Source organism: Hemicordylus capensis, chromosome 12 (genome assembly GCF_027244095.1).
Source record: "Hemicordylus capensis ecotype Gifberg chromosome 12, rHemCap1.1.pri, whole genome shotgun sequence".
Taxonomy (NCBI): domain Eukaryota; kingdom Metazoa; phylum Chordata; class Lepidosauria; order Squamata; family Cordylidae; genus Hemicordylus; species Hemicordylus capensis.
This window is the reverse complement of record NC_069668.1, coordinates 2,696,669-2,714,982: the sequence shown is the minus strand read 5'-3', so window position 1 is coordinate 2,714,982 and position 18,314 is coordinate 2,696,669. Positions and strand designations below refer to the sequence as shown.

At 47.3% G+C, this 18,314-nt stretch overlaps 2 protein-coding genes across 6 annotated transcripts in view; one reads left to right on the top strand and one right to left on the bottom strand.

Moving 5' to 3' along the window:
- The window catches only part of LOC128336009 (eosinophil peroxidase-like), a 32,870-nt gene extending 26,776 nt beyond the window's left edge, over nt 1–6,094 (top strand). Inside the window, 1 exon segment of the mRNA XM_053275053.1 lies at nt 6,072–6,094. Within this exon segment, the coding sequence (XP_053131028.1) occupies nt 6,072–6,076 (5 nt within the window). The 3' untranslated portion in view covers nt 6,077–6,094.
- Nucleotides 1,261–17,283, bottom strand: LOC128336010 (myeloperoxidase-like). 5 transcript variants are annotated; one of them, XM_053275058.1, is made up of 9 exons: nt 14,862–17,283; nt 12,304–13,641; nt 10,855–11,030; nt 10,372–10,495; nt 9,506–9,651; nt 8,125–8,328; nt 7,607–7,922; nt 7,219–7,322; nt 6,699–7,109 (listed from the first exon to the last, which is right to left on the bottom strand). In XM_053275058.1, exons 5-9 carry the CDS (start codon nt 9,614–9,616, stop codon nt 7,083–7,085), a joined length of 762 nt encoding a protein of 253 aa, XP_053131033.1. In that variant the 5' UTR covers nt 9,617–9,651; nt 10,372–10,495; nt 10,855–11,030; nt 12,304–13,641; nt 14,862–17,283; the 3' UTR covers nt 6,699–7,082. The 5 variants fall into 5 exon arrangements, with proteins under 5 accessions (XP_053131034.1, XP_053131033.1, XP_053131030.1 ...); XM_053275055.1 differs by having other exon boundaries at nt 6,699–7,322; nt 12,304–12,400; nt 13,573–13,641; XM_053275056.1 differs by having other exon boundaries at nt 6,699–7,322; nt 13,573–13,641.
- Between the last annotated feature and the right edge of the window lie 1,031 nt (nt 17,284–18,314).

Below are 18,314 nucleotides of genomic sequence, written 5' to 3'. Positions count from 1 at the left end.
CGAACTCTTGAACCTTTGTGCCTTTGAACCTTCAAACTCTTGAACCTTTGAACTGTCGATCTTTGACTGATCAAGCCAGAGAACCCATTGTGTTTGACCAAGGTTGAAGGTTCAAAGGTTCGAATGATAGAAGGGTCAATGGTTCAAAAGATCGCAGGTCAACGTTTCAAAGGGCCAAAGGTTCAAAAGATGAAAGGTTCAAAAATCCGAAGGTTCAAAAGTTCAAAAGATCGAGGGTTCAAAGGTTTGAACCTTCGAACTCTTGAACCTTTGAACCTTAGATCTTTTGAACCTTCGAACTCTTGAACCTTTGAGCCTTTGAACCTCTGATCTTTCATAGCTTTGAACCTTCATACCTTTGAACCTTCAAACCTTTGATCTTTTGAACCCTCAATCTTTCCAAACTTTGAATCTTCTGACTTTTGAACTCTTGAACCTTTGAGCCTTCGAACTCTTTGAACCTTCAAACTCTTCAGCCTTAGAACTCTTGATGGTTTGGGCTTTTACCTTGACTGGCCGAGCCAGAGAACCCAGTGTGTTTGACCGGTCAGGCTTTTGCCCTGACCAGTCGTGCTGGAGAATCGGACCTTCGAACTCTTGAACCTTCAAACCTTTGAACTTTTGAATTCTTGAACCTTTGAGCCTTCGAACTTTCGATCTTTTGAACCTTTGGCCCTTTGAACCTTTCTTGAACCTTTGAATCCTTGATCATTCGAACCTTTGAACCTTCAACCCTGGTCAAACACAATGGGTTTTCTGGCTTGACCGGTCAAAGATCAAAAGTTCAAAGGTTCAAGAGTTCGAAGGGCCAAAGGTTAAAAGGTCCGATTCTCCGGTGCGACTGGTCAGGGCAAAAGCCTGACCGGTCATATACACTGGGTTCTCCAGCTCAACCAGTCAAACACACGGGGTTCTCCATCTCGACCAGTCAAGGTAAAAGTCTGACTGGTCAAAAACATGGGGTTCTCCAGCTCAACCAGTCAAAATAAAAGCCTGGCCGGTCAAACCCACGGGGCTCTCTGGCTCTATCAGTCAAGGTAAAAGTCTAACTGGTCAAACTGATTGGGTTTTATGGCTCGACCTGGTCAGGGCCCACGTCTGACCAGTCAAACCCCATAAGTCTCACTGGCTCGACCAGTCACAGTCCTTCAGTGCCTCGCAGCGCGGCCCCCATCAACCGGTCAATGTCCATTGCCGACCATTTCATGGCACATATGACACACTCACATACATAGATGGACACTAAGAATAAAATTTGGATCTTATTTATTTATTTATTTATTTATTTATTTGATTTTTATACCGCCCTTCTAAAATGGCTCAGGGCGCTTTACAATTAAAACCAAATCATTACAACCAATAACAGTTAAAACAGAAATATAAACAATATAAAACATCAACTAACAATTAAAACATAATAAATAAATAAAAAAGCAGAACATTTAAAACCCTGAAAACCCGGGTTACAGCATTAAAACAATTAAAACTAATTAAAAATGCTGGAAGGCCAGGCCAAACACACACACACACGCACACACATGACTCTGTCTCAATGCTAGCATTGTGTCTACATACTTAGCGACTATGTCGACTGTGTAGACTTGAACAAATAAAAAACCCAGGCAATTAAATACAACATGTTCATCCCAGTGACACATTAGCAATCAGACTGGATTCCCAAACAGCAACAGACTTCACGCAGGTATTTTTGCATACCCAAAGCAGGGTATGCAAAGCAGGAATGTTGCCCTTACACACACAGAGAGACTCTTTTTTCCTGCTCTTAGGAGAGTGGGCTGTGACTTTTCTGTTGTGAGCAAACGACACTCTGTACATGCTCGGGGGCACTTCTTAAGTTTAAGAAGCTTAAGCTTAAGCCCTCCTCCGTTCCAATTAAAGCCACAGATTTCCCCACGGCTCTATTCTTTCCAAGCAGACAAATCGAGGCGTCTGATTTCCTGGCAGTTCACAAAGCCGCTGGGATACGCGTTCACCTTGAAGACATCCATCGGGACCTCTTTGATGTGCGTGTTGTCGCAGATGAGCCGTGACAAGGAGTGTCCACTCAGGGAGAGGCGTTGCTGGAAGGTGAAGACGCCGGGATTCTCCCACCAGAATCTGTAAAGTGGGAGAGGCCCGGAAGGTTAACCGACTTTCTTTTGCAGGTTTACAAACATGCTGTAATTCTACGATCATTATACATTTGCAATAATCCAAAAACTGGAAGTCCTAGCAAAAGCAGGGACATTTTCCCCTTGGGTTGTTAAACACACCGATGTTTACGAGGTGCCGATTCAGGGCACAGATCTCAACACCCCAGGGGTGCCTCTATGAATACGGACGTAAGATCAATACTGGCAGCAGCCACTGGAGGGATGCTGTGCTGGGGATGGGTAAGGCCAGGTGCTCTCCACTTGCTAAATGCAAGAGAACCACCACTTTTAAAAAGGTGCCTCTTTGCTCAGTTAGGAGGGGATCCCTTTATAAGCATTTGAGGATTTCCCCCCTCCAGGAGACCTAACAACCACAACTCATGTTGGGTCCCCTTCCCCACAACGAATTAAGTGAGTTGCTCTTCAAATTTGCTCTTTTCTCTGGACTTTCGACAAGATAGGACCCCCAGAATGTATTCTTTGGGGCAGACCCATGTGAGGATTTGTGGCATTTTTCAGAAATGGCAGACAAAATATGCTCTAACAGTATAGGAATACTGTTAGGAATAGCAAATAGATATTTCTGGAAGATGACGGGTGAATGTCTTGAACGCCCCCCCCCCCCCATCTCCCTGCTATTCCTGCTCTCTTATCTTGAAATCAATTCTTCTTGCACATTTCTGAAAGGGGCGAAAATTCCTCAACTCTCTGCACAAAAACCTGCAAGTTCAGAAGTTCCTGTCTGGATGGGCAGGGCTTGATAGGTGTGGATGTGCTCAAGAACCCTAAGAGAAATCTCCTTGAGAGAGGAGAGCTGGTCTGGTGGTTGCAAGCATGGCTTGTCCCCTTTGCGATGCAGGGTCCGCCCTGGTTGCATTTGAATGGGAGACTTGATGTGTGAGCACTGCAAGATATGGAGCCACTCAGGGAAGAGCATCTAGGTTCCTGCTTTCCCTCCCTGGCAGCATCTCCAAGATCGGGCTGAGAGAGATTCCTGCCTGCAACCTTGGAGAAGCCGCTGCCAGTCTGGGTAGACAATACTGAGCTAGATAGACCAAGGGTCTGACTCAGTATATGGCAGCTTCCTATGTTCCTCCCTTCTGTTTCTCAGACATTTAAAGCAGCAACACAGTTATAATGTGTAGTTTTGACCTTTTTATCACATTTTTGTCCAAGCCCTGGAAGTGCCCTTGAGGAAGGATTGTTCAGGAACGCTTTAGGCTAAATAAAGAGAACTGTGAGGCAGATCTCCTTCTTCCTTTTTTGTTCCTTATATCTTCCCCCAAACTTTTGTCAAACTCTGATACACACACACACACACACACACACACACACACACACACACACACACACCATAATGGCTCTATCTAGTCCTCCAGCAGCTGTTGCTGTCTACCTTATGTTTCTTTTTTATATTGTGAGCCCTTTGGGAACCGGCAGCCATTTTATTTATTTATACATTAACCACTTTGGGAACACTTGTTGAAAAGCAGGATATAAGTATCCGCCGTATCCGTATTAGACTCTTTTGTAGTCTAACCCCCTTATTGGATGGCACAGGAAACTGCTCCAGCATCATGGACAGATGGCTGTCCAGATGCTGCTTGAAAACCTCCGGCAAAGGAGATCCCATCAGTTCATGAGGCAGGCTGTTCCACTGACCAGCAGCTCCAACACTTAGGAGAGTAGGTGTTCCCTTCATGGCCTTCTCAATCAACGGTGTATTAAAGACCCCACTCTGTGAGATAACAGAGTGAATTCTCCCCTTTCTGGCTTCATATAGCTTAACTTTATCGTTAGACTATAAGCCTTCAGGCAGCAATTGTATTATTACCCGTACTAATCAAGCCACAGAGGCACGATGCCTCTCAATATCCATTGCAAGGGAGCAATAGCAGGAGAGAGGGCATGCCCTCACCTCTTGCCTGTGGGCTTCTCAGAGGCATCTGGTGGGCCACTGTGTGAAACAAGATGCTGGACGAGATGGACCTCCTTGGGCCTGAGCCAGCAGGGCTGTTCTTATGTTGTTATGAGCTCAGAGGGATGGTTAGCTTTTAGGGACTGATGCAGTTTCACTAGAACGCTCAACCTGGAAAATTTGCAAAGAAAATTTGATAAGAAAAATCTTTGCAAAGATTTTCCAGAAACTGCTCCAGTCCACCCTGGTCCCCCCCTTTCTCCTCCAAAGGGAGAACTTGGTTCCTGTGCATTCCCACCGACTTGCTCAAGGTTTTTCCTCCAACCAATCACAAATCACATCACAGAGAGGAGGTAGCGAGAGAACTTTTTTGTTGTTGTTAGTCTGAGCTCCGGAGGAGTGGAAAACCGGCATGACAGTTGCCAAGATATGGCTCAAACAGCAGAACGCTTAAACCTTGCCTTTGTAAGTGAGCTGAGATTCCTGACTGCAACCTTGGAGAAGTCGCTGCCAGTCTGTGTAGACAATTCTGAGCTAGATAGACCAAGGGTCTGACTCAGTATATGGCAGCTTCCTGTGTTCCTATGAGTGACTGCCTTCCTCATCTCATGTTTCCCCCTCTCCACACACACACACACCCCAGACAATTTAAGAGGCAGGGAAGTTTAAAGCTGAAATCAGAGTTTTCCTTTCTCTCTGTCATGAAGAAAATTGCAGGGTAATGGAATCAGCTCAGACAGAAAGAATTCCCTTCTCAAATCCGCTGAAACTAGAGGATTTTTTGAAGCCGGACATACTTTGGGCTAAGCCAGAATGTGCAGCCTCGGTTTGCGGGGAAACAGAGTCCTGTCTGTACGGGTCCCTGATAGCCCACTCCATTCCGGAGGAGATTCGAAGTCAAAGCCCTGCATGTAAGGCCTCCAGGCACGGTTTCCCATCAGCTCGCTTACCTGGCAGGCCGTGATCTCTTCCCCGCTGCAGGTTCAGAGATGCCAGATTGAGACCCAGGCGCCCCGCCTGGGCAAAGAGCCGTTCGCGCAGTTCGTCAACCATCTTCTGGTCCGGCTTCATTAGCTTGGAGTGGTCGAGGAGGAGGCCACGGAGCACGAGGTCGATGCCGCCTGGGACAGAAAAGCCCCAACAAAAGGCACAAAAATTAAACACAAGACTAAAAAAATGACAATTAAAATATTAAGCTGAAATATAAAACAAATCTGATTTAAAATACAAGCATGACAACTGTACAAAATACAAAGCAGCAGCAAAGACAGTCTGGGTAAAAAACCCATGATTTAACACGCTGTCTAAAAATTGTGATGGAGATGTGTCCCATGTTTCCACAGGGACAGGAGAGGCAGCTTTATACTGATCCCATATAAGGACCATCTAGCAAGTATTGTCTTGTGGGAGCAAGCATGACTTGTCCCCTTAGCTAAGCAGGGTCCACCCTGGTTGCATTTGAATAGGAGACTTGATGTGTGAGCAGCACTGGAAGATATCCCCCTCAGGGGATGGAGCCGCCACTCTGGGAAGAGCAGAAGGTTCCAAATTCCCTCCCTGGCAGCATCTCCAAGATAAGGCCGAGAGAGATTCCTGCCTGCAGCAGCCTTGGAGAAGCCGCTGCCAGTCTGTGTAGACAATACGGAGCTAGATGGGCCCAGGGACTGACTCAGAATGTGGCAGCTTCCTCTGTTCCTATGCTCTGACTGGTAGCAGTTCTTCAGGGGATTTTCCCAGCCCTATCGGGAGATGCTGCCAAGGATTGAACCTGGGACCTTCTGCATGCAAAGCAGATGCTCTGCCCCTGAGCTTTAGGCATCCCCTAAAGGGAGCCTCTTACAGTGCTCACCTATGTAGCCTCCCATCCAAATGCAAACCAAGGCAGGGCCTGCTTAGCAAAGGGGACAATCCACGCTCGCTGCCACCAGCCCAATTCCTAATATTTAAAAGATCCACAAATTGCTTCCACATTCCTAATCAGCATTCCTCCGAACTTGCAGGGTAAGAACACGTATGGGCTCCAGAGCAAAGATGCGCATGCGCAATGAAGTTGTGCACGCCCAACAACATTCCAACATTGCCTCGTTGTGCTCATGTGCTCTGCCTGTTAACGCTGCAGAGGAAGAGGTTGGCCAGCAGGCTGGATGCATAACAAAGTGACGTGCTGATTCATCTAGGGGCTAAAAGCACATGCTAGCAGGTAAAATAAGATGGTCTGGGTGACTGGTGCTTTCTCCAACAGTCCTGGCTGCGCAGCCCTGGCTGCGAAGTGCAGGCACAACTGGATCGGGCTCAACTTTCTTAAAGAGAGGACTCTCCCCTCAGTCAGAGATGTCTTACCTTCCATTACAGTTCTCCACGTGGCGCAGAAAGTGAGGTGAAGGAGGACGTGCAGAAACAGAGGCTTGAAATCTTCACCCAGCCGGGGCACCAGAGGTGGGATGGAGCCGTGCCCGAATCGGAAGGCGAGGGAGAAGACGTTGGTGACGGTGGGGTCTACAGAGTCGTCGTAGCCTTGATACAGTGGCAACTGCTGGTTCAGTTCGACCCCCAGCAAGAGTGGCAGATAGTCTCTATAGGTGACGATTTGCAAAAGGAACCAGTATGAACCCTGAAGGTGACACCATTATTTGCACAGCTCCATCAAATGGACCAGTAAGCTACTGAGGGAAACGGGAGGCTGAACTAGATGGCCCTGATCCAGCCGACGGAGTCTTCAGGAGATTTTGGTGTGGCAAAAGGCCACCTTCTCCATCAGCCTTGAGATGCAGACGCCTGTACAGACCCCACATCTAATGTCACATGTGAATAATCCTTGCACAGGTTTGACTCCGAGGCCATTGACCTAGGAGCTAATTTGGCCCAGAGACACAGTACCTGATGCACAGCTCTGATGATTTTCCGGGCTTCCTGATAGAGCTTCTCTCCATCCCAGTGAGGATTCAAGCTCTTCAGCTCTGTGGCCAAGCGGTTGTGCTCCCGAAGGAAGACGGTATGGAGGGCGATCAGTCCTAGGTTCTCTGTAACTCACCTGTCCCCTACAAAACACCAAACACATCCAGGTTTCCAGCATACAGGGGCATTTCGGCTCATCATCATATGAACACCGGAAGCTGCCGACCGGAGTCCGACCCTTAGTCCCTCTACCTCAGTCATGTCTACACTGGCTGGCAGCAGCAATCCCGGGTTTTGAGATTGAGAGATCTTTTGCAGCCTTGTCCAGAGATGCCGGGAATTGAGGCTGCAATCTTCTGCAGGCAAAACAAACACTTTATTTTATTATTTACATTTTATATCCCGCTCTTCCTTCAAGGAGCCCAGAGCGGTGTACTACATACTTAAGTTTCTCTACACAACAACCCTGTGAAGTAGGTTAGGCTGAGAGAGAAGTGACTGGCCCAGAGTCACCCAGCCAGTCTCATGGCTGAATGGGGATTTGAACTCTTGTCTCCCCGGTCCAAGTTCAGCACTCTAACCACTACCCCACACTGGCTCTCCCTTTACCCAACAGAACAAAGCCAAGGCTGAGACTGGCCTGCTTTGAAGCACGGAATGTTGGCAGTCCTGTTTGTGTGCCGGCAGGGGCTATTGGGATTGCCACCAAATGGCAGCAACGCCAGCCCCGCGTCCGTAAAGTTCAGGTTAATCGCCATCAAACCCAATGAACCGGTTGGGTCCCATAAGCTCCTTGCCAAAGTCTCTTCGTTCCCGTACACCATGCTGGCGTCCAGATACGCTGTGATGGCGATGATCTGCTGGCAGACGAAGGCCGTGGGGTTGCACACCGGAGCGGTCCGTCGGAACGGCATACAGGTTCCCAGCTTCTTGAACTGTGGGTCTCCGGGGAGGATCTGGCGATAACAATCAAAAACTCACTTGGGAAGGGTTCTCAAAGTTGGTCCCCGGAAGAAGGGGCAACACAGCTCAAGGGAGAACGTGGGTGGCACAGGCACGAGCCAACTGGTGCCTTCCAGAAAACCTGCCTCTGCACCCACCCCTCCTTAGAATAGCTGTCTTTACGTGAAGAATGTCTAATGCAAAATCTGCCGTTACCTTAATCGAGAAGCAGGGGGGTGCATAGTTGCAATTGATGCCGCCACATTGAACTTCTTTATTTTGGATGCTGGTGTCCATCACGGCTAAACCCAGGTGGTGGTCCAGAAACTGGCCAAAGTGCATGAAAGCCAGAGAGCGTTGCTGGTCCTCCATGGCGTCCTCATTGCGGGTGGCAATGATCTCATTGGACACTTGCCGTACCTGTGAGGAAGCACCCAGAGATCCATGAAAAAACAGAAGCTGCTTTATACCGAGTCCGGCCCTCGCTTCGTCTAACTCAGGGTTGCCTACACTGACTGGCAGCAGTTCTACAAGGTTTCAGGCAGGGGGCCTGGAGATGCTGCCAGGGACTGAACCTGCATGGAAACTAGCAGACGCTCTTCCACTGAGCTACAGTGAACTGCTCTTACAGGGATGCCCAGATGTTGTTGACTACAACTCCCATAATCCCCAGCAAAAAGCCACTGTAACTGGGGATGCTGGGAATTGTAGTCAACAGCATCTGGGAATCCCTGTTACAGGGAACACCGGCCCCATCCCTTCAGGAGAATCTCTTCCAGCACTCACGTGTAGTGTCCCATCCAAATGTAAACCAAAGCAAACCCTCCTTAACAAAGGGAACAATTCATGCTTGCTACCACAAGACCAGCTCTAATCTTAATTCTATGCCGGAAAAATCTAGCATAAATGTGAAGGCAGAAGGCGCCATAGAGTCAAACCTGCCTAACGTTGCTTTAAAGCAGTTTATGAGGGTATAGATTCACACAATTTTAAGATTTGGAAGGTATCCTTGTGATCTTCTAGTGTAGCCCCCCACTGAGTGCACGATATGGCTACAGCATTCCCAACAGTGCGTGAAACCGCTAAAGCATCCCTGACATTTGGCCATCCATCCTCTGTCGGAACGCCTCCAGTCAAGGAGAGCCCAGCAAATCATGAGGCAGGCAGTTCCATTGCCCAACAGCTCTTACAGGTAGAAAATTATTCCTAATAGCTAGCTTCAATCTTCCTTGTAATTTGAGGACACGGATTCCAGACCCCTTCGCCGTCTTGGTTACCCCTCCTCTGAACCCATCCTAGTGATATCCATGTCCTTCTCATATTGCAGGGCTCAGAACTGGACACAGGACCAGAGCAGAACAGAGCCTTTCTTGCGATCTGGACCCTATGCAACCTAAGACTATGTTTGCCTTTTTCGCTGCTGCCTGACACAGTTGGCTCAGGTTCAACTTGAGGTCGACTAATTCGCCTGAAAACCATTCTCACGGTCCAGGAACTCAGTCAATAAGGTTCGCCCGTTTGGCCAAAGCTGAACCTCGACGCCAGCACCCCTCCAGAATTTGGCCCCGAGAAGTCCCGAAACGCCTCCAGCTCTTACTGGTGGGAGAGGATGCCCGTGATAAAGTTGTCCCGGGATGAGGCCCCTCGGAATAGATATGCCGTCTTCATATTCAGCCGGAAGCCAGCTGAAGCCGGAAGCCACGGGCATAACCGTGGTTGGACATGCCGTAATGAGGGTGTTTCCTGGAATGTGGAAGCAGCACAATTAATCCGGAATGCTTACTCCCACGTTGCCTTCTCTGACCATTAGGCAATACTCTTCGGCACAACTGTCATAAAGATCCGAAGGATCAGGGCCCCACTCTGCCCAGGGTAATGTCCTTTATTTTATTTTAAAAAGAAGCCAATAAAAAACATTTTATCCCACTGAGCTTTGAAGTGGGTTGGTTTTTGTGCTCGATTGAGGCACAGATCAAATGGCCTTCTGAAGAGTCAGACCGTGGGTCTAATCCAGCCCAGGATGCTCTGCTCTGACTGGCAGCAGTTCTACGGGAACCCAGACGAGATGGATCTTTGCCAGTCTGGGACCCGAGAATCTTTTTCGCTGGGTGGAAACCAAGACCTTATGCTCTACCACAGCCCAAAAAGAGGCCCTGAGCTAAGAGCTCTCGTTTTGAATCAGGTGATCGGTTCATCTAATGCAGGACTGCATGCTCTGACCAACAGCATTTCTCCGAAAAGAGCAAGGTAGCAGCAATTGTGGGGAATGATTGTTAACATGCTAAACGGAACCAGCACATCCAAATCAGCCGTGTGAATTCGCTGCAGATCATGGCTTCCTACTTATTTTGAATCGGGCGGCTGGTTCATCTAACCCAGGACTACCTGCTCTGACTAGTAGCAGCTCTCTCAAAAGAGTACAATCTAAGAAAATTGGGTGCAGTAATGATCCTGGCTTCATACCTGTTGTTGCATTCCCCAGTGATGGTCTGGTAACGGCTGTTCTCGGGACATCGAATCGGACGCACCACGTAATCACAGCCCGTGGCCTTGGAGATCAGTTCTTTCTGTTTGCTGCTTAGTACGTCTAAAGGAGACATCAGTCAGAAATAAATGCAACCATTAGAGATTTCTTATGGTAGTTGTGGGAGGAATAAAGTTTGATCTAACTGGTGGTGGTTCAATCCAATCCAAGACAGCTCTCATAGGAAGTCAGACCCTTGGGCCATCTAGCTCAGTATTGTCTTCACAGACTGGCAGCGGCTTCTCCAAGGTTGCAGGCAGGAGTCTCTCCCAGCCCTACCTGGAGATGCTGCCAGGGATTGAACCCGAGACCTTCTGCATGCAAAGCAGATGCTCTACCACAGAGCCACGGCCCCATCCTTTAGGAAGATGCTGCCTACTGAGTCAGACCATTGACCCATCTAGCTTGATGCACCACACTACCTGTAATGTTGAAGTGCTTCTGCCCCTGCCTCTGCACCTTCTCCTCCAGGAGGTCTAGAACTGTCTCCATGTAGTTTGCGGCTCGGATCGCAGTCTGTGTTCCAGCCACCGGCTCCTTTAAATGTTTCAGGAAATCAGCAGGGGTCATTGTGAGTTTCTGCAAGTTCTCCTTCGCCCTGAAAAGAGAGATGGGGAAGAGATGGCAACAAGATGGCTGGGAATTCCCAGCATGGTCCCGGCAAGCTTTATGAAACACATCGTTATGCAATGGATTTTGGCTAGATTGGTGGCCATCACCACATCTGGTGGCAGTGAGTTCCATGGTTTAACTGCAAATAAGTCAGTATATATTGATATACATCTCAGCAGAGATATGTGCAAAGCTGGGTCCTTCAAGGATGCACATATCTCTGCTGGGAAAATAGTCCATTTGTTCCTCCTGTCTGCTCTCTGTTCTTCAAACCATTACCAGTTATTCGTCATCAAACTTTGTAAGACACCCATAACAAATTGTTCTCTGGGCGGCTCAGAACACAGCATTAAAAACATCAAGCAAAAACACAACACGTGAAATCACAATACACACACAAAAATACAAAAGAATTTAACAACTTAAAAAAAATAGTTACACAAATCAAAATTTAAGAGGATTTAATCCTTTTCTCCTGTAGCTTCAAAATTTGCCCAGGAGCCTTTAGTGAAGATGTTTGTCAAAAACCTTTTGAAAATCCAAGTGTAAAATATCTACAGGGCATTTTTGCAGTTCTTCCATATTTGGTTATTCATAACAAAAAAGCAGCAGCATTTCCTTTCCCTCTCTTCCCTTTAGAGAGGACGCTAAACCCATTAGTGTTGCTTAATTTTGCTCTGTTAAGGTGGTCTCGCTAATGGTGACATCAGCTCACGCTTCTTGCCTCTTGGGGTATTTGTTTTTATTTTATCTTAGGAACATAGGAAGCTGCCTCCTACCGAGTCTGACCCTTGGTCCATCCTGCTCAGTATTGTCTACCCAGACAGGCAGCAGCTTCTCCAAGGTTGCAATCAGGAGTCTCTCCCAGCCCTATCTTGGAGATGCTGCCAGGGAGTGAACTTGGAACCTAGATGTTCTTCCCAGAGCAGACCCAATCCCTAATGGGAAGATCTTACAGTACTCACATATAATGTCCCATTCAAATGCAAACCAGGACAAATCCTGCTTAGCAAAGGGGGCAATTGGTGCTTGCTGGCACAAGATCAGCAGTCTTACATTGTATTTGTTTTACTCCCATTGATGTTTGATAATATAACGGATGTTTTGCTTCTATGCAACTTGTTTTTCATTTATTTATTTACTTTTACACTTGAAGAGTTTGATTTGTGTTGCCTGTGAAATGCCTTCGGAGCCAGGAGGCAGGCAACAAAAGTGACACCCCATTCCTCCAGGGCTGTCCCCCGCACCTGGAAACTCACCTGTCCCTTGAGAACTTGTACGCTTCATCCACAGCCTCTTGGCTTCATTGATACTGTTCATCAGGGTGGGATCCACCAGCTTCTCAAGAGTAAACACCTCAGAAATTTAGAGAGAGTACGGCTTTTAAGAGAGCCCAGCTGCAGCACACCCAAAGTTCAGCAAGACCAGCACGCCAATTCTGACAGCAGCCAACCAAATAGAATCTGAGAATTTTAGAGCTGGAAGGAACCCTTAGAGATAATCTAGTTCAACCCCCGCTCAGTGCAAACAACTGCTGCAGCATTCCTGAGGGATGGCCATCCAGCCTCTGTTGCAAACCCTCCAGCAAGCATGAGGTGCAAACCCGCCAGGAAAGGAGCACCCACCATGTCATGAGGCAGACTGTTCTACTGGCCAACAGCTCTTACAGTCAGGATATTGCTCCTAATGTCTAGCCTGAATCGGTTTCCTTGTCATTTCAACCCACTGGGGTTGGTTCTAGTCCCCAGGAGCAACACAGAACCCCTGTTGCATCTTCAGCCCTTCCGATATTTGAAGATGGCTCTCATATCCACCAGCCCCTTTCTCTTCTCTTCTCCAGGCTAATCAAACTCAGATCCTTCCACCGTTTCTCATACATTTCCAAACCTCTCACCATCCTGGAACCTGCCCCAGGTACAGGTTTGAAGGGGTCTGCCAGGGCTGCACAGCTCTGACCCTCCCACAGAAGTTGGACTACAACTCCCATCATCCCAGTTTATTGGCCGCTGTGGCTCGGGATGGTGGGAGTTGTTGTCCGAATGCAGACAATCCTGAGCTAGATGGAGGAGAGCTGGCCTGCAGGCAGAAGGTCCCAGGTTCAATCCCTGGCAGCATCTCCAAGATTCCCCTGCCTGTAACCTGGGAGAAGCTGCTGCCAGTCTGTGTAGACAATACTGAGCAAGATGGACCAAGGGTCTGACTCAGTAAACAGCAGCTTCCTCTCTTCCGGATCTCCTTCGGGCCTCCAAATCTATTGTCCTACAACCCAAAAGGGCTGCAAGAAAATCAAATATCATTCTGGAGAATTCACTCACTCGAACAACATGGGACAATACGGGCAATTTCTTCCCCGGATCTAACTCCCCAAATAATACAATTCTGAAAGAGCAGAAGGGATATTCTAGAGATGTGCACAGATTGTTTTTTTGCAATTCGATCCGAGTTCGAATTGAATCAGCCCGATTCGAGCTCGTAATCTGCTGCCTCGAATCTGGGGTCAATCCGATCCCAATTTGAAGAGATATTACCTTTGGAGGGAGCTTGGAAGAGGCCGGCCACCACCAAGAAAGTCAGGAAGGCACCACTGGGCTTCATCTCTGAAAAGAAAGGAGGGTGATCGTTGAGTCAGACAGCAGCAAACCTGAACTGAGCTAAGTTAAAAGCGATAAGTTTTCTCGGTTGTTCAGCACTGGCCGGCTTTAACTGGCACAGCCTTGACTCAAAGCAATACTTGTTCACTTATTTATTTGACTTCTTTGCTCCAGGAGTTCTCAAGCCATATTGTTGGACTACAACTGCCATCATCCCCTGCCACAGGGGATGATAGCAGCCGTAGACCAACAACTCCCGGGGACCCAAGTCTGAGAATCCTTGTGTTAGTTATTGGCCAGCAGTGGTTCGCCAGACACGGGTCTTTCCCAACCCTACCTGGAGATACTTCCAGGATCAAACATAGAACTTTCTAGGATGGGCTGGAGGAGCCATCCTAGAAGGTACTAGGTCAGTGGTACGGCATCTGCTTTCCCAGGTAACACTGGGGAAGTCTTCTGTCCGAGACCTGGGAGAGCTGCTGCCGACCAGAGCAGACAATACTGAGCTGGATGGACCAAGGGACTGACTCAGTAGGCAGCAGCTTCCTAGGAGATGGGGCTGTATCTCAGTGGCAGAGCCTCTGCTTGGCATGCAGAAGGTTCCAGGTTCAATTCCTGGCAGCATCTCCAGGTAGGGCTGGGAAAGACCCTTGCCTGAAACCTTGGAGAGCTGCTGCCAATCAGCACTGACTGAGCTAGACAGACAAAGGTCTGACTCCGTATAAGGCAGCTTCCTGAGTACTTGCAAAGCAGATGTTCTTCCTCTGAGATATGTCCCCAATCCCTTCAATAGAAGAAGCTGTCCATCTGATTCAGTTCTGTCTATACTGACTGGCAGTGACTCTCCAAGGTTTTAGGGCAGGGGTCTTTCCCAGCCCTACCTGGAGATGCTACCAGGGGTTGAACCTGGGGCGTTCTGCGTGCAAAGCTCTACCACTGAGATAAGGCCCTATATCCCCAAGACCATAGGAACAATTGAAGCTGCTGCCTACCGAATCTGACCCTTGGTCCATCTAAGTTAGTTTTGTCTACCCTGACTGGCAGCAGCAATTCCAGGGTTTCAGGCAAGAGTCTCTCCCAGCCCTACCTGGAGATGCTGCCAGGGATTGAACCTGGAACCCAGAAGCCCCAGAAATGGCCCCCTTCACGGGATCAAACCCCAAGTCTGCTGGGAAATGGTAGAGATCTCCCAAGGGCCAAGCCAACCAAGAACGCCATACACTCACCTGCCACGCTCCACTCCAGGTTGTTGAAAATTTGGGGGTGATGGAGTCTTTTATTGTCCCTCATCAAGAAAATGGGCGGGTTCTTCACGTGGTGAATCATAGGCAAGGCATCTTCAGGTTGGTTGGGGCCAAGAAATATTTGCTGTCCCTTCCTGGATCAAGCAGAGGATGCCAACTTCCTGGTTCAGGGGCTGAAAAGGTCTTTTTTTGTGGTAAGTTGGTGGAGAAAGTTCCCAGGTTATTGGGCAGCCGCAGTTTACTTCAGGGCAAGAAGAAGGATCCAAATAACTGAAAAATGGAAGGACGGATCCTCGATCCAAAACCAAAAACCAACCCTTCCAAAAGGAACCAAGGGTCAATTATACATACATGCAATTATTTGTCATCTTCGAAGTATCAATTGAACACAGCTTAAAAGAAAAAGCAGGCCCCAAAACCCACAATGCTCCTTACAATACTCCCATACTGAGATATATATCAAGTGTGGTCAATAAACTCTCTTCCAAATGACAGTAGGTTGTTTCTCGATCCAATTCCTTCCGGGATCGTCATATGCAGAAAGGACAGCCAAAAGCAGATAACCTCCAGGCATGTTTCAATTGTGCAGTGGCTTACTTCTAAACAAGGAGGATCCCAAAAGCCCACAAATTTTGATTATTGGTACCATCTCAGGGACGAATGCCCATAGTGATTCTTGGCAACGTCTATGCCCGTAGAGATGAGAAAGAGGCAATAACATTGTTGAACTTACTGCTTTCTCTGCGTTATTGCTGGTTTTTTATCCCTACCCTCAAACCCTTAGGTTTGAGCACAGAGCAAAGGTTAGGGTAAAGTAAAGTGTGCCGTCGAGTCGGTGTCAAGTCGTGGAGCCCACAGAGCCCTGTGGTTGTCTTTAGTAGAATACAGGAGGGGTTTACCATTGCCTTGTCCCGCACATTATGAGATGATGCCTTTCAGCATCTTCCTATATCGCTGCTGCCCAATATAGGTGTTTCCCACAAATCTGGGGAACATACCAGCGGGGATTCGAACTGGCAACCTCTGGCTCGTTAATCAAGCCATTTCCCCACTGCGCCATTAGGTGGCATCAAATTAGGCGATTTGTTCAAATTGATTCAAGTTCACCCAACGTTGAATCAAATTTGGGTGAATTTGCCCAAATTAGATTCAACTTGGGGCAAATTTGAATCGGATGGATTCAAACAGATCTCCACTCTGTTCAATGGTTTTGAATCCAAATCGGTTCAAACTGGATTTGAATCGATTCACTCGGATTCCGTGCACATCCCTACTTGAGAACCTGAAGATACTCTGCAGGTCAGAGTAGACAATACTAGTCTAGATGGGCCAAGATTCTGGTTCAGTATTAAAAAAAACTTCCCATTTTCATAAGCTATTGTTCAACCATCATGAATATATATTGTTCCTATTCCTTCCAGCAGCAACACACCAAAGCAGAACAGCTTTGGAAAACAAAGATGAAATTAAAATGTGCCCTGGTCGACCATAACTGCTTAATCAACATAAAAATTTTAGTTGATTAATCTACCAATGGAAGTTTGGAGTTATTTACTCTCTGCAGTACTGTTGATTAAAATTTAACAACCAACCTTGATTCAGAATTTATTGATTTGATAAATTCTGGATCATTTATCATTGGCAAGGGCAAATTTTAATTAATGGAGGCTGTTACAGGCCCACTACCACTTTACCCCGAGGGGTGGGGGCTGCCTTCTGCAGCAAGGTGCGGCTGATCCATCTGGCCAAAAAGTTACAAAGAAGGAATCTTTCCTTAAGATCAAGTACATAATGAATAAGTACATGAGTACATAAGATCAAGATCAAGTACATAATGAAACGCAAAACGCAAGTCAGGGCAGACTGACCCAGATTCGAATATTTAGTTAAACCAAAGCAAACACCTCACCAAATGAAAATCCACACCAGTGATTCTCTACGAGGTTTTTACCAAGCAACCTTCTGCAGTTTTGCTTCCCCCTCCAAAAATGGGATGACTCATTTCTCCACAAGCAGTTTTGAATCAGAAAAAAACATCCTGGAAATGTTCCCCACACCCTAAATATGTGGCAACCTGATTTAACGTACCTCTTTAGCAAACACCGCTGATAGGGGGAGAAGAACGTGTCTTGTGATCACAGACATGAATTGTACCATTTGCTTAACAGGGCCTGCCCTGATTTGGATTTGGATGGGAAACGACATGTGAGTGCTGTAAAATATTCCTCTTGGGCTGTAGCTCAGTGATAGTGAAACTGTTTTACAAGCAGAAAGTCAGGTTCTGAACCTGGCAGCATCTGCAGGCAGGGCTGGAAAGATTTCTGCCTGGATCCGTGGACAGTTGCTGCCAGTCAGAACAGACAATACTGAACTAGAAAGACCAAAGTTCTGACTCAGTATGGCAGCATCCTATGTCTTAATTAATTTTTAGAAACGGACTATTTCCCCTAGAAAGAGACTGCTGCAGAAATATTTGACGCCACGTCCCAATTAACAAATGCAAAGACCTTGCCAAAGGCCAGACAGCAGAAATAATCTATTCTCAAAAGGCCCTTTTATAGCTCACTTCCTCTTTCTTCAGCAAGCGCTCTGTCATGTTTAAACCAAAATCCACACGGCCAGAGATAAAAACCCACAGAACGCGACAAAACTCAAAAGGAAGTTTGACTTTGATAATAACAAACAACTTTGCTTCTAATATTGGCACTTAAAAGAGGGGGGAAACAGTTCCTCATTGTTTTCTGGGCTGCAAGATGCCATTTCTGCAAGACTGATATAAGGAAATGGTTCATCTTGCTCCAATAAATCAGATTACTTCCTTTCTGATAAACGACATGGGATTCCAGAGACAGCCCGTGGTTGCCTTGGTACACGCAAGTACCAGGAAATAGAAATTTCAAGAACGGAATAAAAACCAGAGAACATATACAACAGCCTCATATGAACCGATTCAGAACTTCTGGAACTCAGAAAACCAGAAGTGGGGAAGCACATTCAGCCAGAAGAATCTAGATCAGGGCACAGAGAAACCCAGAGTCAACCGATTTCTAAATTTTAATTCAGCAAATTGGTAACAAGCGCATACAGTTTTGTCTGCTGGGCTCTGGCTGGCAGCATCTCTCCAAGGCCTCGGACCAAGTGGATGGAACTTAGCCCAGGTTTGCCTCCTCGGACTGGCAGCTGCCTCCAAGGACACACCGCGTGCACGCCAAGTGCTGGAGTATCTCCGAGAGCACCCACAGCCTGCCAGTTCTGCACCATCACCTAATAATAGTTTGAGATCGCTTGATCTCTGTGGCGAAGTAAAAGGAGCAGTAAGCAAAGCGTACGTAAGACAGCCCAATTTAACCGGCAAAAAAGAATTCAAAAGGAAGCAGGCTTTTGAATTTAAACCCAAGTTTAAATGCAATGAATGCACCACTGAGACACCTTAAA

What these genes read in the sequence shown, in the direction of transcription:
- LOC128336010 (XM_053275055.1), bottom strand. Translation starts at nt 9,616, where the DNA reads ATGCCCGTGGCTTCCGGCTTCAGCTGGCTTCCGGCTGAATATGAAGAC. An exon ending in ACGGGCATCCTCTCCCACCA is followed by an intron (nt 8,329 to 9,505) that starts GTAAGAGCTGGA and finishes GCTTCCTCACAG; the next exon opens with GTACGGCAAGTGTCCAATGA. An exon ending in CCCCCTGCTTCTCGATTAAG is followed by an intron (nt 7,923 to 8,124) that starts GTAACGGCAGAT and finishes TGTTATCGCCAG; the next exon opens with ATCCTCCCCGGAGACCCACA.